The sequence below is a fragment of the Lagenorhynchus albirostris genome, chromosome 12, assembly GCF_949774975.1.
Source record: "Lagenorhynchus albirostris chromosome 12, mLagAlb1.1, whole genome shotgun sequence".
Taxonomy (NCBI): Eukaryota; Metazoa; Chordata; class Mammalia; order Artiodactyla; family Delphinidae; genus Lagenorhynchus; species Lagenorhynchus albirostris.
The window spans coordinates 52,012,475-52,037,290 of record NC_083106.1 but is presented as its reverse complement, the minus strand read 5'-3'; the positions used below and the strand labels follow the sequence as shown (position 1 = coordinate 52,037,290).

Genomic DNA, 24,816 nt, shown 5'->3' with positions numbered 1-24,816 from the left:
TCTTGAACTGTGTGATATAGTTACAAGTCATGTAAATAATACTGCCATCACCACAACTTAGGATATATTAATAAGAAACACAGCATTATCTACTGAAGTATTACCTTTGTATTTACTAATGCCTTACCTCTTCCCATAAAGGATTTAAAGTGGCAAGTTTTAAATGTTTTTCTATATGATAAATCCAAGTCTAGGCAATATATTAACAAATACAGCAATATGCCACTGAAATTTCCCCTACAGCTTAGTGTAACCAATAATAAGACAAGTCATTCAGTAACAGGGTGATGGTCAAATTATGGTACATTGATATAAAGGACCATAGTGCTGGTATTTAAAAACATAGCTTTAAAGAATTTTTAATGACTATCATGTTATGTTAGGTGAAAAAAGCAGCAGGACATATAATTTTATACACACACACCCCCCTCAAATATTCAAGTATATATCTGCATGTGTGTGTCAATAGTGGCCTCTATGAGTTAGGGGTCTATAGCATTTCCCCTCCTAGTTTTCTGCATTTTCCTAGTGTTCCTTATGTTGCAATTAAGGAAAGAGAATTGTGATTTTTATATTTTTCCTCTGCTTACAGGAAAACAATCTTAACCTAAGCTACAAAATGAGGACTACAAAACAGGGCAAGTTCTTGACTGGACTTGTGAAATGTTAAAGCCTCAGAGAACAATGTTGAGTAAAACATTAAAGAGTAGCAAAAAATTCAAATAAAATACATATCCATTATTCAATATTTTGAAATTTAAAATATCAACCAAAGGCAAGACCTTTTCTTTTCTTTTCTTTTTTTTTTACTATTTCTTATTCCTTTAGAATGAAGAAACACAATGGGAGATTAAAAATAATGTTTACCAGAACTGAATTCACAAATGAAAGATGCAAGGCCCCAGAAATATGAGAGTAATTTTAAAAGTGTATTTTAGTTTGCTAAAGAGAGTGAAATTCTTATTCTCTTAGTGTCAATAATTTATAAAATAATAAGTTAAATATCAAGTGCTTCTATTTCAAAAGATGAACAAGATAATGAAAATATCTTCCTGAAGTAACTAACAACTGTTATTTATAAATATAGAATGCTTATGTTACTTCAGTAACAAAGAGAAATGAAAGAGATGTTTTAATGTTGCTGATTATATTACCTTCAGGAGCAACTGCAGAAGGACAGACTTCTTTGAGGAGGTCTCCTAGTGTATGCAATTGTCCATCTGTAGCCACAGGACGAAAAAGCTTCTGAATGAAAGGCCGTTCAGTTGTTGTCTATTCGAAAAATGAAAAAAGATTTCAAAAATTAAGTCTCTGTTGCGAATTATGAACTAGTAGATCAGAAATTTAAAGCTGGCATTAGCTGTCTTCTGATATAGTGTAATCAGAAGCATATAACATCACAAATGTGGTATTATGGCCCAAAATGCTTAACACAAACTCAAGTAAATCTAATCACAGGAAGCAATAAAACAAATTCAGAATGTGCAGCATTCTAAACACAGCTGGCCTGAACACTTCAAAAAAGTCAAAGGCATTAAAAAAACAAAAACAATACAAAAAGATTAAGAGAGACTGACAAGATATAACAACTAAATACAAAACACAGAAGTCTGACTGAATACTGGATTGGAGAAAGAAATTTAAAAAGATCAGCTATAAAAGACATTTTTGGAATAAATGGGGAAATACAAAATGAACGTTAGATAATATTATTAAATTAATGTCAAATTTCTTAGGTGTGATAATGTTTATAAGGACAATATCCTTATTGTTAAGAAATTCATGATCCAGTATTTAGGAGTAAGGTACCATGATGTCTGAAACCTACAGTCCAATGGTTTGGGGAGGGGAGCGAGAAAGAGTATGTGTGTAGAAAGAGACAGCAAATGTGAAAAAATGTTAATTACTGGTGAATCCAGGTGAAGGGTATTATATGGTCTTAGTTGTTTTATTATTTTATCTTTTCTATAGGTTCAACAAATTTCAAAATAGTAGATGTACTTCCTCGGACAATTGTTATTAGCACTATGTCATAATTTATTGCTAAGAATTTCAACGTCTTACCCATTCGAAAAATGAGGTTTAATTTTCTCAAACTCCCTCCCTAGAAGCACGACAACAATGATGCAGCCTCCCCATGACAGACTGCGGAGGCTCTGGAATCAGCCAATCTATGAATAAACAGCACTGTCATTTTTGAGTTCTGTGATCTTGCACCCAGTTTCTTTGGAAATCTGGGACATTCCATACCTCTTAAGTTTATTCTGGGAATAGGAGAACTGCCAAGAACAGAATAAGTAAATGATAAGGAGAATAATACCCACCACAACTCTTAACTGGTATTTCATTTTAAGATGCTAAGTTTTTGTTTTAAGCTTCCTGGAATGAAAAATCATAAAAACCTACAGGAACAGAGTAATACCTTAATATTTTATAAGAAAATGATTTCAAATACCTAGCCATTAAGACAAGTTTTTGGTTTGTTTGTTCGTTTTTTAATTAATTTATTTATTTAGGCTGCACCGGGTCGTAGTTGTGGCATGTTTAGTTGCAGCATGTGGTATCATTAGTTGTGGCATGCATGTGGGATCTAGTTTCCCAACTAGGTATAGAACCCAGGCCCTCTGCATTGGGAGCGCGGAGTTTTACCCCCTGGATCACCAGGGAAGCCCCTGTTTGTTTGTTTGTTTTTAAATCACAGAGATATATATCTCAACTTCTTCAAGATAACTTTTACCGGATTTGGTAAAAAAATCATCTGATTTTAAGTGCAGACATAAACTACGATGTAAGAAAAGCTAGACGTGGTGCAAGCATGTGAGTACCTCTCCTGGCTTTACACTGTGTGTTCAGTGAATACATAATAAATGTTAAAAACGGTGTTACAATAATACAGTTGAGCATATATGGAAAGTATGAAAAAAACTAAAATTTTAATAAGTATGCACTGAATATAATGCAATTCACTTCACTAACTGAACTCTTCATTTTTTAAAAGTATGATTGAACAGGGAACTCTACTCAATACTCTGTAATGGCCTATATGGGAAAAGAATCTAAAAAAGAGTGGATATATGTATTTGTGTAACAGATTCACTTTGCTGTACACCTGAAACTAACACAACACTGTAAATCAATTATACACCAATAAAAAATTTTTTTTAAAGTGTGATTGATATCCTTCAATTTTGAAAGCTCATAGTTTTCCCACAGGTGAAACTGAGAATGATATCATGCACAATCAAGGATTAACTATGTGAAGATAATAAAGGTTAGAAGAATTCAGAGAAAAAAGAAATGAATAGGGGACTGCAGTAATAATTTAAAATAGCCACCACCCACTTAGGGCTTTCTATCTTCCAGGCAATGAACAGGCTTTTAAGACTTTTTAGCAAAGGAAGTGACGTGATGAAAGAGGTTTTTTCTGAAGACTAATGGAAAGCAGCTCTGTGTACAATGACTTGGTGAAGAGGTAACATCAGGATGATCGGTGAGAGGCTGTCTGAGTAATGCAAGCCTATGTGATGACAACTAGGCCCCGGTCAGTAGAAAAGGAGGGGCAGGACTGTACCCCCAATTAAAAAAAAGTTAAAATGTATCATCCATGCTCTGATCTGAAAATACTAAGGTTTTCAGCAAAGCCAAATAAATCTTTTCAAGATTCATTCGCCCCCTACTTAGTGACAGAACTATGAGGTGGCTTAGCTCTAATAATATAATATATATTATAATAATTTGAAAAAATATGCTAAACAGGAAAGGCTGAGTAGTCTTAGCCACATATTAAAAAACAGAAATTCTCCCCTATTCCCATTCCTAGAAAAAATGGCCTGTAATTTCCCTGTACTTCTCTTTTTTCAACTCTCTCCCAAAGTGGAGCAGTTATAATAAAGGTATAACTTCAACAACCTTTATAAATGCTCTTTGCTTGGGGGGAGGGGGAAAGCTCACATATTCTAAGTAAATTCTGTAGAATGGTAACCAAGAAAACTCTCATCAAAGTAAACTGCTGTTTTTCAAATAATAAAAACCTTTATTAAGATACCCCAATAAAAAATCTAATAAACACTTTCTGTTTAACATTTATTCGAGTGCCTTTAAAAACCTGCATTCTCGGGCTTCCCTGGTTGCGCACTGGTTAAGAGCCCGCCTGACAATGCACGGGACACGGGTTTGAGCCCTGGTCCAGGAAGATCCCACATGCCGCGGAGCAACTAAGCCTGTGAGCCACAACTACTGAAGCCCGCGCACCTAGAGCCTGTGATCCGCAACAAGAGAAGCCACTGCAATGAGAAGCCCGCACACCACAAAGAAGAGTAGCCCCCGCTCGCCACGAGAGAAAGCCTGCATGTAGCAGCGAAGACCGAACACAGCCAAAAATAAATAAATTAATTAATTTTAAAAAATCATATTAAAAAAACATATTCTCATTCTTAAAAAGTTAGTATGTTAGAAAAGAGCCATTAAGTGTCTAAGTTACACCAAAGATTATGAAAAGTACTCAATTTTGAGAGTTATTTATCCTTAAAACAAAAGCCCTCCACAGACAGATCAGGAATTCAACTACTGTACAGAGGTTCTAAAGGGCAATGGGAATGAAGGGTAAATTCATGTAAATTTCTTAACAGATCTCATTAAACCTAAGTTGGAGTTAAGCAGAGAAGACTAAATTATACTAGGAAGTATTTAAAAGCTATTTTCCTTTTGAATATAGCAAGAATTTTAAAAATACAAAAACTCCACGAACATGAATTCTTTAAACTTTGATTTAGTATACATAAAACCAGATAATGCTAACAATATCCATGGTAATCTGAACCTTAGCCTGATAGATAAGAAAGCCACTGTAATAAAACTACACCACAACACTTAATCTAGCCATATATTTGTAAATATGCAAACTATTCAGGGACTTTCAAGAAACAGAATTACTTTCTCATGAGAAATAATATGACTTGGTAAAGTCATATTTGAAACTGCCCTTGCTAGTTTTTAAATTAAATATGTTAGTCATTTCTTTTTTTTTTTTTTGCGTCACGCGGGCCTCTCACTGTTGTGGCCTCTCCCGCCGCGGAGCACAGGCTCCGGACGCGCAGGCTCAGCGGCCATGGCTCACGGGCCCAGCCGCTCCGCGGCACGTGGGATCCTCCCGGACCGGGGCACGAACCCGTGTCCCCTGCATCGGCAGGCGGACTCTCAACCACTGCGCCACCAGGGAAGCCCCTGTTAGTCATTTCTTAAACACATCAAATGTATATAAAATTAGGATGCTACTGGCTGGCTGTGCCCCATCCCTTCTTTACTTAGGCACCCTCATCACTGTACCAATAACTTTTTCCTGTATGAAAAAGTTATGCTGTTGATTTACCTTGGAGATATACTGAACAGAAGCAGAGGAACTAAATTTGTAAAAATTTTAAGTTAAATTTGTAAGCTTTTACTGAATCAAGTTTGCACACATATGCATGAGTATAAATGGAGGTAATATGTACACTGCAGAGTTTCTGAGATAAAATATATACACAGTACAATCATGGTACACACAACCACCTAAATGCACACTAAAACACACACTACCACCACAACATTACCACCACCACGATCAACAGTTTTAGAGCACTGTAATGAATATTTTAACTTAATACTGTCCCAATTTAGCAGACTCAAATTTTATTTCTTTTTAGTTTTAACCTACTTTCTCTAAGTTCACTTATCTAGATGCTAAAAGGTCCAGAATCATGAAATTCAGCTTATGTTATAATGTTTTTTATATGGCAGGGTAAAAAAAGCAAAGTCACTTTAGGATTTGATTCAGAGCTAGTCTAGAACTTAACACCAAAAAGCAAGATCCATAAAAGGAAATATTGATAAACTGGACCCTTATCAAAATAAACTTTTACTCTAGAAAAGATTCTGTGAAGAAGATGGAAAGACAAGACTGAAAGAAAATATCTGCAAGACTACATATCCAACAAAGGTCTTGTATCCAGAATATATAAAGAACTCTAAAAATCCAACAGTAAAAAACACAAAGAATTCAATCAGAAAATAAGCAAAAGACGCCAACAGACATTTCACCAAACAGGATATACATATGACAAATAAGCACGTGAAAAGATGTTTGAGGGCTTCCCTGGTGGCGCAGTGGTTAAGAATACACCTGCCAATGCAGGGGATGTAGGTTCGAGCCCTGGTCTGGGAAGATCCCACATGCCGCAGAGCAACTAAGCCCGTGCGCCACAACTACTAAGTCTGCGCTCTAGAGCCTGTGAGCCACAACTACTGAGCCCGCATGCCACAACTACTGAAGCCTGCATGCCTAGAGCCTGTGCTCCGCCACAAGAGAAGCCACCACAATGAGAAGCCTGTGCCCCACAACAAAGAGTAGCTCCCGCTCGCCGCAACTAGAGAAAGCCCGTGTGCAGCAACGATGACCCAACTCAACCAAAAATAAATAAATAAAATTAATTAATTAATAATAAAAAGATGTTTGACATGTCCTTAGCCACTAAGGAAATGCAAATTAAAACCACAATACAACATCCCTAAACACCTACCAGCATGTCTAAAATAAAAAATGGTAATAATACCAAATGCTGGTGAGCATGTGGAGAAACGAGATCTCTCGTACTATTGCTAGTACAAATGTAAGATGGTTCAGCTCTTATGGAAAAGGGTAAGGTAGTTTCTTACAAAACTAAACATACATTTACCATATGACCCAGCAATTGTACTCCTGAGTACTTCCAGAGAAGCGCAAACATATGTTCTCAAAAAAATTGTACACAATTGTTCATAGTAAAAACAATCCCAATGTCTTTCAACAGGTGAATGGTTAAACTGTGGTATATCTATACCACAGAATACTACTCAGTAATAATAATGTAAAAACCTATTAATACATGCAGCAAATTGTATGGAATGCAAGGGAATTACACTACGTGAAAAAAATCCAATCTCAAGCTTATGTACTATATGATTATACTTACATAACATTAGTAAAATGATAAAATTTTAGAAATGGGGAACAAATCAGTAGTTGTCAGAGGTCAGGGAAAGGAGAAAGTGAGGTTGGAGGCTGAGCTATAAAAGGGTAGCCTTTGTGTTGGAACAAAACTAATGAAATATGAATAACGTTTGTGGATTGTATCAAAGTCACTTTTCCTGGCTATGATATTTTACTGTAGTTATAGAAGACATCACCAGTCGGGGTAACTGGGTGAAGAGTATGGAGATGTTTCTGTATCATTTGTTACAACTTCATGTGAAGATTATACATGTTAATTTATGAAAAGCATTTAGAAGAATGCCTAGTGAACAGTAATTGCTCAATAAGTGCTGTTACTGTTCTTATTAAGCATGACTTGACAGTCAAAGGAAATTTATTAAACACTAACATGTATTTTATATTGAGTTGTAATATGAAATATGGATGATAAGAAGATATACTAATCTTGTCATCACACTGTTACTACATAGCATTAGGGCTGATTTTGTTGTTTTGGTAATATATATTGTATCAATGTAATGAGTTAGAAATGTTTGTTGAAAATGACAAATTACAGCTGGACACATTTGGTTCACGGACCATGGAGTTAGTGACCTTAAAGAGGAAAGAATCATATCCAATAGGAAAAGGAGATTCCATTCACTGAAACAAAGAGATTAAAAGTTATGAAAGAGAAAAACATAAAAATTCATAAAGGATACAACCTAAAAGATGCCCAGTAGATGCATGATGATTCACTTGTTTGTGAAACTTATAAACGCCCTTAATTAAAAGGCTGGGGGTAGGTGGGTCTCCTGCTGATACATCAGGCAGTACCTCATGATGACAAGGGACTCCGTTTGTTAGAACTGCTTGGATAGAATCATCCCAGTAGTAGTACCCAGGTTCAGGATCTCTGATCTGACTCGCTGTAAACTGAATCCATAATATTTGGTCCAGTGAGCCTTAGACTGGTATTCTAAGCCCTTGGTTGGGCTGAAGAAATAAATATTATATTGATACTTTATATATGTTGTAGTTCTCCAGGTACAGCAACAAGTTTTGGTATCATCAGCTACTTTGTATGTTTTGCTTTTAAGTCCTATGAGTCAGGATAATTGGTTTACTATACTTGTAAATAAAATTTGATTTACAAGACTTGCTTAAGTATATCAAAGGAGTTCTGGGCTTCCCTGGTGGCGCAGTGGTTGAAAGTCCGCCTGCCGATGCAGGGGATGCAGGTTCATGCCCTGGTCCAGGAGGATCCCACATGCTGCGGAGCAGCTGGGCCCGTTAGCCATGGCTGCTGAGCCTGCACGTCCGGAGCCTGTGCTCCGCAACGGGAGAGGCCACAGCAGTGAGAGGCCCACGTACCGAAAAAAAAAAAAGGAGTTCACTTGTTAGGTTTTTAGATTTTTTAAAAAAAATCAGCTATACTGAACTATAACAAATTAGCAATGCCTACTTATTAATAATGTTAATTAGATTTATTTCATTGACTATATAGATAGTACTATGTGTTTTAGAAGAATTAAATATGGAAAAGGAATAAATTATAAAAATATCAAGAAGTGAAAAAAATTGCTCTGATTTTTATGCAAACCTACTATATTTGTAACTAGCATAAATTGAACTGAAAGGCATTGGAAACACTAGATTTTATAAGTCCAGTAAAACACATATAACTGTAAAGTTACTTCCAATATTAAAAACTCCACCAACTAGGGCCATCAAAATCAGTGCATTTTCACTTGACACAATTTTAAAATAACTAAATTTACTATATTTTAAAAGCTTTACATAATAAGTAGTGAAGCCTTCATTATTGCCAAAATGGTGACATGATGAACACCAATAAACCTTTCCTTATATCCGTAGGAAAAAAACCACAATATATACTTTACTTTTGAGAATCATGTGGCCACTGATATTCCATTAATCCTTGTAATGTGACAAGCATTACAAGGATATAAAGATAAATAAATTGCAACAAAGAATATTACATTTATTTCCTGTCAATGTTTTTGTAAAAAAAGGATTTGAGATTGCTTATAGCAAAAGCATGCATATAATAACAATAAAAACTATTAACACATCTTTGTCTTGGATAGAATGATCCCATCTCTTATATGCAGAATCCAAAAAATAAAAACAACAAACCAGGGGCTTCCCAGGTGGCGCAGTGGTTGAGAGTCCGCCTGCCGATGCAGGGGACACAGGTTCGTGCCCCGGTCCGGGAAGATCCCACATGCCGCAGAGAGGCTAGGCCCGTGAGCCATGGCCAGTGAGCCTGCGCGTCCAGAGCCTGTGCTCCGCAACGGGAGAGGCCACAACAGTGAGAGGCCCGCGTACCGCAAAAACAAAAAACAAAAAACAAAAAAACCCAACAAACCAAGCTCACTGATCCAGAGAACAGATCAGTGGTTGCCAGAGGCGGGGAGTATGGGGGTGGGAGAATTGGGTGAACTGTTTTTGTTTTTAGTTTACAGAAATTGAATGAGGGAAAAAAAGGACTAATCCTGCTACAGTCTATAACATAAATTAAAATTGGAAGAGATTGGAGAATTGGGGAGTCTCTTTGGTTAGCTTGAGAAATAATGAGGATAAGAACTTGTGTGGTGGCAAAGAAAATGGAGAGAGTGGATATAAGGGATGTGGATAGATTGTGTGATCTGAAAATAGATTTGTTTCCTTAATTCATTTGTTTATTCTTACTTTAATTCACCTCTTTTCTGTATCAGGCAGTTGTTAAAGGTATTCAGCAGAAAATGAGCAGGGTTACTCCCCTCACAAAGTTCTCTGACCAGCCCTCAGTAGCTCTCCTTTAATCCAGTAACTCAAAAATTAGTCCCACCCCCTAAGAGTGCTCACAGCCTCCATCCAGAAACGTTCCCTCCACATCCTTTCAAATTCTGCTTCCTAGCCTGTTCCCAAATCTCCCAGTTTCTGATCACATCTTCTTTTCCTGACTATGATTCCACTTCACCCCATTGGCAGCTCTCATCTCTGGCTTCTGAGATGCACTTCCTACTTCCTATTTTTAGAGAGTTAGGCTGATTTCACGTGTTTGGGGTAAATTCTTGCCTAGTCCAGTGAAGCCCTGTGGTCTTGGCAACTAGGCACAGTCCTCATGGCTGTCTCTCCACCCGCCCCCAAACAGCCCAGACCCAGACAGTCAAGAGTCCAGCCACAACACAACACAACACAACACAACAAAAAGAATTATCCCAGTAGTAGTACCCATGTCCAGGATCTCTAACAACCAGAGGGCAGGGGTAAATACATTAGAAATCTTCATTCATTAAACATTTGTTGAGCACTTATGAAGGTATCACTTGTGCTAGTAAATACAAAGATGAACAATGCACACATAAACAAATAACTGTAACAGTGTTAAGTGATAACAGAAATATGTACAAAGTGCTATGAGAAAATTTTAAAGCCCAAGCATAAACTTTTTAACTCTGGACTTTTTGGCAGCTAGAGCAAAAACAAAAGTAAAAAACAAACAAACAAACATCAAACAAAAAACTGGTTACATAATTTCATTTTATAAGTGTGCAAGATATACCAGTAGGTTCAAAGTAAAATATGCTAAGTGTGGTAGAATGTAATGTATTAAATAAAATTGTAGGGAGTTTCCAAAGAAGATGAAAACAAAGGAGAGAATATAGGTCTTCCAGTTTCCAACTTGAAATGGAGAATTTTTTTTTAAAACAGAGAAAGAGACAAGACTATTTCAGGCAGAGTACAGCACCAATCCTTCCCTTTCATATGCCCCTCCCCACTAAAATATTCAGAGGCAGATGGAATATAACAGTACCTGTGAGAAATTAGTGGATAAGGGGAGCAAAGTGGCCTACAAATTTAGCACATAAAGCGTGGAATGTCAAATGCATTGAATTAGCAAGGGCTTGGTTGGAATCCCAACTCACAACACAACTGACTGGGTACGTAAGGCAAATTACATCAGTCTTTGGGAGTCTGTTTCTAAATCTGAAAAATGGAAATAATATGTATTTTTGAATGACTGTTGTAACAATTAAACAAGATGAGATACACAAAATACCTAGTGCAACAGGTGTTTTAACAATGATTAATTCCTTTCATTTCTCCCTTTAAAACCACGGTTAAATGTGGACCAAAGAAAGGTAACACTATCTAGTCTTTACAGAACCAAAAACAGAGAATAAAAAATAATTAGTATCCAACCATGAGTTGTTCCCTTTGAAGTCTTGTTCATTAGAATATGTGGCACAAAGAAAAAGAAAATAGGGGTTTATAGAGGATATGCTGACAGACTTTACCAACAATGACACATGATATGCGCTTCAAACTGTCACATGCATATCTGGCCTTAGATATATTCATGCATGTCAAATTTTGCATCACATGCTTTTCAAAAGAAGCCTCATGTTAAAATTAGCTTAAGAATATACACAATTACAATACCTCATTAAGTAAAAAGAACAGGCCATTTTCAAATGAATGCTTTTAGACCTTTACAGTAAACAGTCCTTTTGGTGGTGGGAAGTAGGGGGACAGGGAGGACAGCGGGAGGGGGGAGTCTGTGCCACTTAATCAGACTACTTTTATCCTTTATGTAGGGAAATAGGAGACTTGAAAATAAGCACTTTCTGTAGTTACGCTACCAGAGTCTGAAGTCCATTTTGAATATTCCCGACAACTCTGAAAAATAATAATTAACATTTGAAAAGCTGTCATTATTATAGTCAGGGACACTTAATCCTCAAAGCAGCAGTGTCTTAATTGAGACTATGTTTAAATGAAAGCACCCATCAGAATTATATCCACACATCTGGTTTGAAGCTTATGTTTTGTCTTATTTAAATTGTTATATTTATTATATTTCTGCCTAGACAATACAAAATATATTTTGCCGCATAAATAATTAAGGCAAATTTTCTTCAAATACAGGCAACAGTTTGTGTCTTCCTCATATCCTTTCACTGAATAAAATGTGTTACAGGGAAGTACCATATCCCTCTTACTCAAGATTGAGATCAATTTGATGCTGTTTATGAGCTAATTTATAAAACAAGTTATATGGCTTTAAAATGTTTTATTTGAAATTATTAGTAGAGTGGCCAACTGAAAAGCTTCCTATAAAAGTGCTAGGATTGATGTGTTTAGTAATAATTATCTTAATTCTTCTAAGGTTTCTCTGGAAAGATTTCAAAACCATACCTGGGGAATCATAGTTTAAATTTCATTATCTATAAGAGCTTTAAAATATCTTTTCTAATTTTACCTAAAAGCCATACTAAAAGGTAGGCTACTACAAGAGTAATGTAATTAATAAACTGTTTTTGACTAAAGAATCAAAGGATACTTTTATATACATATTATTTCTATCTTTATGGTATAATTACATAAAATAACTATGCAGCACTTTTAATTTGTACAAATATAGAAATCCAGGTAGCAAGACGAAACATCTGGGTAAAAGAGGTTGTGTTGACCTCAGAATTAAAATTCTGTTCTCTTGATGTCCAGTCAAGTGTCTTATCCACTAGAAAAGTGTTTCTAAACTTGGGCCAGGAGCTATGAAGCTCTACAAGATCCTCAGTCCTCTGAGCAAGGTCTGTAGGTTTTACAGTGAATGCTAAATAAAGTTTATACTATGAGAATGTTGATATTTTTGTTTCTGATACAAATAACTTAAAAAAATTATCCTACTGAAGTATCATCAAAAGCAGATTTCATAAATCCTTGTGAATTTTTTACAAGTAGCAAATAAAAACTAGTGATAAATATTTTACAGATCTCACTGTTGAAAGTAATCTGCTGATTAAGAAATTAAAAAAACATAGCCCTTGACTACTCTAAAAAACATATGAAGACAAACAATGTAGTAAAACTATAAAACTCTTGAAAGAAAACATAGAAGGAAATCTTTATGGCCTCGGATTTGGCAAGACAAGCTGAAAGCACAAGCAACCAAAGAAAAAATAAGCTGAATTTAATCAAAATTAAAAATCTCTGTATTTCAAAGGACACTATTAAGAAAATGAAAATAAAATCTACGGTATGGGAGAAAATATATGCAAATCATATATCTGATAAGGAATTAGTGTCTAGAAGATATAAAGAGCTCTTATAATTCAGTAATAAAAAGACAACCCAACTAAAAAAGAACAAAGGTTTTTTTTTTCTTTGTTTTTTTTTTTTGTTTGTTTGTTTTTTTGCAGTACGCGGGCCTCTCACTGTTGTGGCCTCTCCTGTTCCGGAGCACAGGGTCCGGACGCGCAGGCTCAGCGGCCATGGCTCACGGGCCCAGCCGCTCCGCGGCATGTGGGATCCTCCGGGACCGGGGCACGAACCCGTGTCCCCTGCATCAGCAGGCGGACTCTCAACCACTGCGCCACCAGGGAAGCCCAGAACAAAGGTTTTGAAGATATTTCTCCTAAGATAACATACAAATGACCACTAAACGTATGAAAAGATGTTTAACATCATTAGTAATTAGGGAAGTGAAAACTGACACCAAAACGATATACCCCTTCATACCCACTAAGATGGCTACAATTAAAATGATAGAAAATAACAAGTGCTGACAAGGATGTAGACAAATTGGAACCCTCGTACTCGGCTAGCGAAACATAAAATGGTGCACATGCTTTGGAAAACAGTCTGGCAGTTCCTCAAAAGATTAAACATAGAATTATCGCATAACCCAGCAATTCCACTCTTAAGTATCTACCCGAGAGAACTGAAAGTATATGTCCACACAAAAACTAGTACATTATTGTCTACAGCAACGTTTATCCATAACAGCCAAAATGCAGAAACAATCCAAATAACCATCAATTGGTGAACAGATAAACAACATGTGATATCTCCAAACAGTGGAATATTACTTGGCCATAAAAAGGAATGTACCGAAACATGCTACAACATTGATGAACCATGGAAATATAATGAAAGTGAAAGAAGCCAGACACAAAAGGCCATATACTTTAAGATTACATTTACACAAAACGTTCAAAATAGGCAAATCCATTGAGAGACAGAGAGAGAAAGTAGATTAGTGGTTGCCATGAACTGGAGGTGAGGGAGAATTTGTCATGGGCTGAAAGGAAGGAAGGAAGGAAGAATGAGTGACTGCTAATCAGGTGTAGGGTCTTTTGGGGGTGATAAAAGTGTTCTGAAATTACATAACAGTGATGGTTGCACCAATTTTGTGAATATTCTTTAAAAAAATCAATAAATAGCACACTTTAAAAGGGTGAACTTTAGGACTTCACAGGCAGCCCAGTGGTTAAGACTGCACTTCCGCTGCAGGGGGCCTGGGTTTGATCACTGGTCGGGGAACTAAGATTCCGCATGCCATGCGGCACAGCCAAAAGAAAAAGAGGGGTGAACTTTATGATATCAAAGTTATACTTTAATAAAGCTATTATTAAAAAGAAAACATAATGTAAAAAGTCTTCAAATGGGTGGGCAGTGGGGGGGAGTCCTTCTGGGGTGATAATTCAGATTCATCATAGTTTGATTTACAACTATTCATCAAACCATGTTTGTTTCATGAGTTCTTAAAAAACAATAATTATACCACCCCCACAAATTAAAAAATTTTAAAGTCAAGAGTTTCCAAACAATAAGGATCAGGGAAATATCCCTGTCCTCATGAATTCAGAAAAATTATAAATTTTTCTTTAAAAAGTTGTATAGCATCGTGCCAATTTTAAAGTTGCCTGTGGGAATTTAAATAACTCTGCCTTAATTTGTTTAACTCATTTAAAATCATGTTCTGATGCTTAAAATGAAGCCCGAAAGTTTTGAAATTATAAAACCTAGTTTAAAGCATGCGTGTGCGGCGGGGGTGGGGTGGGGGGACTTACTAAAATGAGTTCAGAATTTAATAATAAAGGGTTATATAAAACAGAATTAATCTATCTTACCAAATAGGGTGTCTGGATCATAAAAAATGTCCTTATTGAGCAACTGTTGCCCAGCTTGTAGATTCATTACGTCTATTATTTCTGAGATTTCCCAGAACCCACTCCACCAGTCAGGGCAGGAGGGGAACTCCTCATCTACCTACTTCCTTCCTGCTAGCTTGGAACCTCTGATTCCAACCCACGCTTCTGAGACCCGAATTGAGAGGAGGGACTCTGCAGTAAGAGGGGCTCTTCCTCTCACAGATTCTCGACTTAGAATCTAGAAAGGTAAAGGAATGATATTCTAAGTGCAGGTTAGGCTTTACAGTACCAATATCATAGTTCAATTTCATTACTAATTATGTAGCCTATCCTAGGAATTTTTTTTACTTATAATACAAGTCCTATCTCCTTTACAGATCCAAATGTTTGGAACACAATATATGAAGAAAGGACTGTCTATAGAATCCAAAGTAGGCTAATATATCCCATCAGAATTTTAGTTCAAGATAATTTTCCAATACCACCAATTCAGCAAATCAGAATTGCAGGTTCCTTTCCACAATGGGAGTTTTAAGATAGCATAAACATTTTGCTATTTAGTACACTGAAGTGGTGATTTTTTAAATAAGGGTCTAAGAGGACCATAGAGAGCAAAGATTAATTCTTGTGTAACTTAAGTGACAGTTTATCCAGCTGAGAAATGGAAGACTGTGGTGAGGCAGAAGAGAATAAACTGTGGCTAAAAGCTATTATCATGACACTTATGAAGAGTTATCAGCTGAACTACAAAATGGGTGAAAGAGTGTGTATTTCAACTTAAAATATAGTTCTTTATTTAAGGAATTTTATTTGTTGTTCCAAAAGCAGATCATTATTCCCCAGAATTAATTACAATTAAAGAAAGCCTTCTTTACACAGAACATAAATTACTATATTATTTAATGTGGACATTGTTAAAACATTCCGAAGTAATAAATGTATTCAATTATATGTGATATGACTCAGGAAGGCATGGAAGTAAAAAAGTTTTTAAAACAATAATGTGTTAGAGGGAAGAGCAAATTTGTTGTTTCTACTCCATTAAGGATTCCTTAAGCAAGGTAAAAACCAGAGTTCTAGTTATACTTTGATGTGTAGATCCTTTTGAAAGCTACTCTACCCTGTTTAATATGAAGCATCTGTAGCTAAAATGAACACCTAGTGAAGAGTACGAATGCTGCATTACACAAGCAGACGTCAGAACTGTCCCAAGGCTAAGTTACTTTAAACATGTATGCAGTCAGAAATTAGCTGTGGCTTACTTCTTAGAAGTAACAGATAATTACCCTCATCATGATGAAAAAGATTTTAAATATAAGCTAATAGAGGTATTTTTCCTTTAGTAAAGCTCTGCTTTTAAAAGTAAACTTCAAAACTTTAATTAAAATAGGAAATGCTGGGCTTCCCTGGTGGCACAGTGGTTGGGAGTCTGCCTGCCAATGCAGGGGACACTGGTTCGTAACCCAGTCCGGGAAGATCCCACATGCCACGGAGCAGCTGGGCGCGTGAGCCATGGCCGCTGAGCCTGCGCGTCCGGAGCCTGTGCTCCGCAGCGGGAGAGGCCACAACAGTGAGAGGCCCGCGTACCGCAAAAAAAAGAAAAAGGAAATGCTTATTACATAGTAAAAACTTCTCAGATTAGTGAGGCAGAGAAAAGGAGGGGTTCTGTAAAAGAAAAAGGTGGGACAGAAAGATGAAGAAAAAGAAATGGAGGAGGAAAAGAAAAGAAAGGAAGGAAAGACTTAAAGGACAGAAGTGCCTACTGAAATACATTATTTCTTTCAAATTTTAAACTAACAGGAGAAATTCTTTCTTCTCATATACATGAAATAACCAACGTTTCTCTTATCTATGCTTTGAAATACCTAGACAAACAGAAATCCAAGGCAGTATGTATTCTTAACATTTTGAGTGTTTAGTTTTGAGGACATGTTATTTCTTAGTTTGTTAATTTTCTACATTTGAAATGTAATATCCATTTACATGAATGTTTTGAAGACAGATTTAATATGGTGTAAAATATGGTTAATGAAGTTTAATAATAAGTAACATATTAGTTTGACTTCTCAAAGTTTTGTGCACATTAACTCAGCCACACATCTAATACACAAATCACTCATCAGTGAATTCAATAATCATTTGAAATCCTCAGCTTACTAATTCATACAATTTCACAACTGTATGAATTTTACAATTCATACAATTTCAAAAGTTGTATGAATTTTACAATGCATACAATTTCAAAATTGTATGAATTTTACAGTTCATACGATTTTAATTAATTTAAGTCGTGTACATAACTGTGTCACAACAGATAGGTGACTTTCATGAAAAGATCACGCCCAAGGTAGACATATGGTCTCCTCATGTGACTGCCAAATGTAGATCCAATCCTGTTGAACTTAATTGTGATCAAGACTCATCATTCCATTGTTAGAGAGCCCTCCTATCCACTACCCACTCAAACAGTGGCTCTTTGAACCAGCATTGACATTCCTTTACATTTACAGGGTTGTTTGAAACAGACCTTTGAGAGACACATCCTGTTTGAGACAAGATATATTCTATAAAGTGCTCCCAAGGCATCAAAAGATAACGCAATTGACTGTTTAGTATAGTTTAGATTATATTTCTTAACTGAGAATTAACATTTTAATATATCACAATCGATCTGCAAAAGGAGCAACTTGCCTAGCCAACAATTTAGAAATTTCAAATATGTATATATCAAGATCTGCATCTATATGTAATAGCAATACAATTGATGCATGCATCAATATATCTACACATATATCTCTGTATTTACATGATCTCCTTAATACTTGTCTTATTATTATAAACGACCTGCATGGATCACAAAGCAAAAATATATAAACCCCCCCAAAACCTTGAAAATTAAAAACAAAATTTAAGGAAAAAAAACAAAAAAATGGGTATGACCCAACAACTAAGACACAAACTTCATCAAAGAGTAATATACCAGGATATAAAATGCCAAACAAAATTTTCTAGGTTCAGGCCAGAAATAAAGAATAAGATATTAGCCTGTGTATTTTTATATTGGTTTTTCCTTCTAATATTCCTAAATAATCACACATACATTACCTACTTGAAATTATTAGTAAGTAGTTATTTTAAAAGTATGAGTAATTAGACCAAAAGCAATTCTCATATTTACCCAAAAGAAGGAACCACTACTAAGAATCAAAGCCTAGTAATTCTGTTCTTAACAGACAGGTGTTGTGTGTTCTGGCCTGTTATATGAAAATCATTTATGAGAAGAACAGGAAAAAAAAATCAGAAGGTAGTTTTCACTATTGGAATAGATAAGTGATTAAGCAAATTTTCTTACACCATGAAATTGTCAATAGATTAAATGATCACTCTATAGGGCATCATTTCTGGATGCTGGCATTCTCTGAGATGGAAAGGGACTGAAAGAAAAATGTGATAACGACACACACAGATGATATGGGTAGTAGAAAACTTTCTGAAGGAAAAAAACATTCTTTAGACAGGGACTGAGCTTAACATCTGCCAAGACCTCATTAGGCCAGCAGTAAATCAGGAAACTAAAACCCATGTCAGTTAGAAAAAGATGGGAAGGCTGTAAATCAACCCATTAAAGCAGCAGCTGACCATCCTAAGGTGTAGGTTATCCATGGCATATGGTTGACAATTCCTCCAAGAAACCCAAATATTACCTGTAATATGAGGTGCCTTAATAAATAAATAATAATAATAAACCAAGGAGTAAACTTGAATTGAAAATATTTTCTTCAAAGAGTTATACACCAAGATCTTATTTTGTGATATAAATACTATTGAATACTTAGGTATGAAACAACTCTATTTTCATTTTAGCCAAATTATAATTTTTTATGTCATCTCACAGTTAACCTAAGCTTTTTTCAAATTTCAAACTGACTGGAGTTCAACTTATTTTTACCATATCTACTCATATTCTCAGAGTGTTTAAGGAGAGTTGAAATTATCAAAAGGAGAGAATGAGAAAGAAAATACACAAGAATAACTGACAGTAATGTTAATTTTTACATATATTAGAATACCATAATAAAATATAAGCATGTTATTAAACTAATAATTTTTTATGGAGGGATCTAAAATATAATTTTTAGTGAAATAATTAAGACCATCTTATCAAAATTTGCCTTTTTTTTTTTTTGCAGTATGCGGGCTTCTCACTGCTGTGGCCTCTCCCGTTGCGGAGCACAGGCTCCAGACGCGCAGGCTCAGCAGCCATGGCTCACGGGCCCAGCCGCTCCGCAGCATGTGGGATCCTCCCGGACCGGGGCACGAACCCGTGTCCCCCGCATCGGAAGGCGGACTCTCAACCACTGTGCCACCAGGGAAGCCCTGTCTATCTTTTTAAAATGAGGTATTTAATCCTTCAGTTCTTAAAATTACCCCATAGTACTACATGCTTAAGCAGGAGAGTGAAGTTCATTCTATTCCTAAATTTGAGAGTTTATGCTTTAATGTGATCACTAAAAATCACTTAATTGGTAACTGGAAAAAGAACATTCTGTAAATAAAAGAGAAAACCGCACAGCTTTAGCTATCTGTTTCAATCTCTTCACACTAAAGGGAGGATGTCATGTTTTTACTTTCTGTCCATGCATTTTCTCTATTAGAAGAAGAAGAAGAAGTAAAAAAGGACTGAAGGCAGGAAGCAACAGAAAGGGTGGAGTAATAAGTAGCCTGATGTGTGTAAAAACTGGAAAACAGTCTCAAATGGAAAGTTGTGATAGAAAGGAGTAAGAAACTAAAAGCAATGAACTCAACAATGTATCAAAGGAATAGTGATTAAGAGTGAGAGCTCTGGAGCCAGACTTCCTGGGTTCAAACCCCAGCTCTTCCACTTCCTGAGTGACCCTAGGCAATTTTCAATAACCAACCAATTACTTCATCCATACAATAGGGACAGTACCAGCATATGTCCCAGAGGACTCTAGTGAGAAGTAAATGAACTAATACATGTAAAGTAGTATTTCAAATAGTACCTGGCACACAAAGTACTCAATAAATGTTAGCTATTATTGGTGTTTCTCTATAGCTTACTTTAATTACCAGCAATGTTTTTTATTCTTGAAAATATTAAATGAAACAATGACTTAGCTTAGTGTAACAAATTAGTAATAAGAAAATGTTGACTTCATTTAATAATAACTTTAGTACTTTGGGATAATACTATTAATTTGCATATTTTAACTTCTTTAACAATAAATTAAGGACAACATTTGCCATTACATTATCTGTGTTATTTTGGAATTAATAAACGAAGCAAATTTTTAAGAAGCTCTACTATATATCCAATGCCTTAAAAACAAAACAGCAAATCATCTGCATCAAAAAGTTCCCATTCTTATACAAGACAATTTTAAAAAAATATACCCGCCAAATAAGCTTATAATTAATAGTTGCTTTCATTTTTCAAAAATCCACATAGGAAGCAATTTAAGACTAAAACAATCCCAGACAGTAGTAGCTAGCTTATTTAGCAAGGGCAATCAAAATCTGCTGTGTTGGGCTGCCCCCTACAGGCCTCAATTTACCAATTTCTTTTAAAAGGTGTCTAAGGGAATATCATTAGAATCTTACATTAAGAATATTAATTAATTCTAAAGCAAAGTATTATTCATTCATTCATTCTAGCAGGAAACAGTCTCTAAGAAACCTCTATAAAGATACAGAGAGAAATGAAACAATTCCTTGACCTCCAGTAATTCACAGGTTACATCTTACAGAGAAATCACATAGACTTCAACAGATCCATGGTGAAATACTGCAAAATAGCTTAAGAAATGCCTACATTACAATGTTGCATGCAGAAAAAGAACCAGGCTGGAAATCCAAGACTCAAGTTCTACTCTTCTTGTCTCTGCCATTAAGTATCCAGCTGAACATCTGGGCAAGAGTTTTGTGCAAGCTTTCTAAAATTAGGGGGCTGAATTAGATGATTCCTAAGGATTCCTCCTAATGTATAATTACATTTGCCATAATAAGAGGCAGAAGGGAATGTTTTAAAACAAAATTCAGAGAAAGAAGAAATAATTTATACATGGTATGAAGAGTTGGGGCACATACAGAGAAATCAAGAAAGACTTCTTGGGGGAAGTGACATTTGAGCTGCGTTAAGAAGCATTCTGGGAATAGGGGCTATTCCCAGCAGGAGTGAACAGAGTAAGAAAATAAAAATATCAAGCATGTTTTGGGGAACAATACATGATGTTATTTGGTAGGAGTCTAGCTTTGTTTCATGAAAATCAAATTAACAGTAACTGAAATTAGTGCAAATGGCAAGAAAGTGATAAATGCAAATGGTTCTGGTACTGTACAATTCTAAGAAACTAATCAAAAGAGATTCCAAGGTATTTTGTCTAGAAAATTGAAAGAAAGTGGTAAAGAAATAGGGAACTGAAACAGAAAGAGTCGGTTATGTGAGTACTTGGCAGTAATGAGTAATAGATTTGGGGGACCAGACAGAGCCTCACAGAGAAGACTACACTAAGACCAGAAATATATTGATAAATGGAGTGAACTATTTGTCACATATGTTATAGTAGTCATAGGGGGTATGGCAATCCCTATCATCACTGATAAGATAATTCATAGCAATAAAATCTAATAATAATTACAGCAAATAATTTGTAAATTATTTCCTATGTGCCAGGCATAATATCAAAAAGTATTACATTTAATTTTCATTAACAACCCTATGAAATATTATTATCCCTATTCTACGAATGATAAAATTGAGGTCCAGAGATGTGAAGTGAATGCCCCAAATCACAGCTAACTGGGATATACTTCCCTAAACAAAACTTCTCCATCTTAACCACTTGGTATATTAATGAAAGTTACAGATTCAATTCCTACAAATTTTTCAAAGTTCTTTACTGGAGAACCTATGTAGAAAAAAAATTCCAAAATAATCAAGGATAGACAACTTTTAGAAAAAGTAAGAATCATCTATCATTTATAGCAATATTCATGTTCTTAAGCAATACGTTAAGTTAAAATTTTTGTATTTAGAAATAATTAGAAAGAACAGATTAAAAAAAAAACCTTAGAAAACTCCTCAGTCTTTATTCTCTTTCCCAAATTTCTACAAAATCCACCTATCTAAATTTGGAGGTTAAGAATTATTAGAAGTGGTGATGTCATCAGTAATGATGGAGTAAGGACTTCAAATAGCCTATCTTCCATAAAAGCAATGAGAACACTGGCAAAAACTGTTGAGAGACTGAATTATTAATTTTTAAAACTTCCCACAAAGAAACACCCAGAACCAGATGGCTTCCCAGGTGAATTCTACCAATTATTTCAAGATTTAACACGAATCCTTCACAAACTCTTCCAAAAACTAGAAGAGGGAACACTACCCAACTCATTCTATGAGGCCAGTATTACCCGGATATCAAAACCAGATGAAGACATACAAGATAAGAATACTAGAGACCAACAATCATTATGAATATAGACACAAAATCCTCAACAAGAAACCAGCGAACTTGGATTTCCCTGGTGGCACAGTAGTTAAGAATCCACCTGCCAATGCAATGGACACGGGTTCGAGCCCTGGTCCAGGAAGATCCCACATGCCACGGAGCAACTAAGCCCATGCACCACAACTACTGAGCTGAGCACCTAGAGCCTGTGAGCCACAACCACTGAGCTCGCGTGCTGCAACTACGGAAGCCCATGCACTTAGAGCCCGTGCTCCGCAACAAGAGAAGCCTGCGCACAGCAATGAAGAGTAGCCCCTGCTCGCTGCAACTAGAGAAAGCCCACATGCAGCAACAAAGACCCAAAGCAGCTAAAAATTTTAAAAAGTAAATAAATTAAAAAAAAAAAAAAAGAAAAGAAAGAAACCAGCAAACCAAACCCAGCTACATATGTTATATAATCTGACTGACTGGTATCTATCCCAGGAATACGAGGTTGGTTCAACAAAGAAAATCAAGCAATGCAATACATCGTATTAATAGAATAAAGGGGAAAAACCCACATAAGAACCTGAATAGACACAGAAAAAGCACCTGACAAAATCCAACACCCTTTCATGATAAAAATACTCAACAAAATATAGGGAACAGAACTCAATCTTATAAAGGGCATATAAGAGAAACTTACAGGCTAACATCATACTCAATAATGAGAGACTGTAAGCTTTCTTCCCCCTTAAGATCAGGAATAAAACAAGGATGTCTGCTTTTGCCACTTTTATTTTGATTCTGTACTGAAGGTTCTAGTCAGGGAAATGAGGCAGGAAAAAGAAGTAAAAGGCATTCAAACTGGAAAGGGAGAAGTAAAACTATCTCCATTTGTAGTGACATGACCTTCTATATGGAAAATTCTAAGGAAGCAGCAGTAAAAAAAAAAACAAACAAAAAAACCCCCCCAAAACTGTTAGAAGTAAGAAACAAGTTCAATGAGGCTACTGGACAAGATCAATATACAAAAAAATCAATACTATTTATACACACTAGCAAAAAGTCCAAAAATGATAATAAAAACTGGATCAAAAAGAAAAAATTACGTAGGAATAAATTTAACAAAAGAAGTGGGCAACTTGTACACTGAAAACTACAAAACATCATTGAAGACCTACATATATGGGAAAAAATCCTGTGTTTACTGATTGGAAGACTTAATATTGTTTGTTAAGATAGCAATACTCCAGGGAATTCCCTGGCAGTCCAGTGGTTAGGACATGGGCTTTTACTGCTGTGGGCCCAGGTTCGATCCCTGGTCAGGGAACTAAGATCCTGCAAGCTGTGTGGTGCAGCCAAAAAGAAAAAAAAGATAGCAGTACTCCAGAAATTGATCTACATATTGAATACAATTCCTATCAAAATCCTAAGTGTCTTTTTTTTTGGTAGAAACTGACAAGCTGATCCTAGTATTCATATGGAAATGCAGAAGATCCAGAATAGCCAAAATAATCTTGAAAAAAAAAAGATGGAGGACTCATACCTCTTGATTTCAAAACTTACTACACAAAGCTACAGAATTCAAGAACAGACATATAATCAGTGGAATAGAATTGAGACTCTAGATACAAATCCACACATTGTGGACAACTAATTTTCAACAAGAGTGCTAAGACAATCCAATGAGAGAAAGAGAAGTCTTCAACAAATCACGCTGGGAGAACTGGAATATGTACATACAAAAGAATGAAGTTGGACCCCTTTACCTTACACCATATACAAAAAATTAACTCAAAATGGATCAAACACCTAAATGAAAGAACCAAAACTATAAAACTTTAGAAGAAAACATAAGAGGAAATCTTCATCACTTAGTATTAGGCAAGGTTTTCTTAGATATGATAACATAAAAGCATAAGTAACAACAACACAAAAAGAACTGGACTTCATCAGAACTAAAAACTTCTGTGTTTCAAAGGCCATGACCACGAAAGTAAAAAGACAGCCCACAGAACAGAAGTAACTATTTATAAAGCATATATCTAGTAAAGGTCTAGGATCCAGAATATATAAAGAACTTTTACAACTCAACAATGAAAAGACAACCCAATTTAAAAATAAGCAAAGAAGAGACATTTTTCCGAAGAAGATATATAAACCGTCAGTGAGCACATAAAAAGACACTCAGCATCATTAGTCATTAGGGAAATGCAAATCAAAATCATAATGAAATACCCCTTCATATCCACTTAGGATAACTAATCAAAACGATGTACAATAACAAGTGTTGGCAGGGACATGGAGAAACTGAAACCCTCATTCATTGCTGGTGGGAATGTAAAATGGTGCAACCAATTTGGAAAACAATATGGCAGTTCCTCAAAAGGCTCAATGTGGAGTTATTATATGACCCACCAGTTCCACT

The 24,816-nt window shown here is 35.7% G+C and overlaps 1 protein-coding gene across 6 annotated transcripts in view; it reads right to left on the bottom strand.

Moving 5' to 3' along the window:
- ATG5 (autophagy related 5) overlaps positions 1-24,816 on the bottom strand; it is a 120,260-nt gene that overhangs the window by 16,729 nt on the left and 78,715 nt on the right. For 5 of the 6 annotated variants that reach the window (XR_009543852.1, XM_060168004.1, XM_060168003.1 and 2 more), the window contains one exon: positions 1,155-1,272. Coding sequence is in view for 5 of the 6 variants with exons in the window: in XM_060168004.1 (XP_060023987.1) it covers positions 1,155-1,272 (118 nt within the window). In the remaining variant the exon portion in view is untranslated. Of the gene's footprint in view, positions 1-1,154; positions 1,273-24,816 lie in introns of those variants that run through there. The other variant, XM_060168008.1, reaches the window with a different exon arrangement.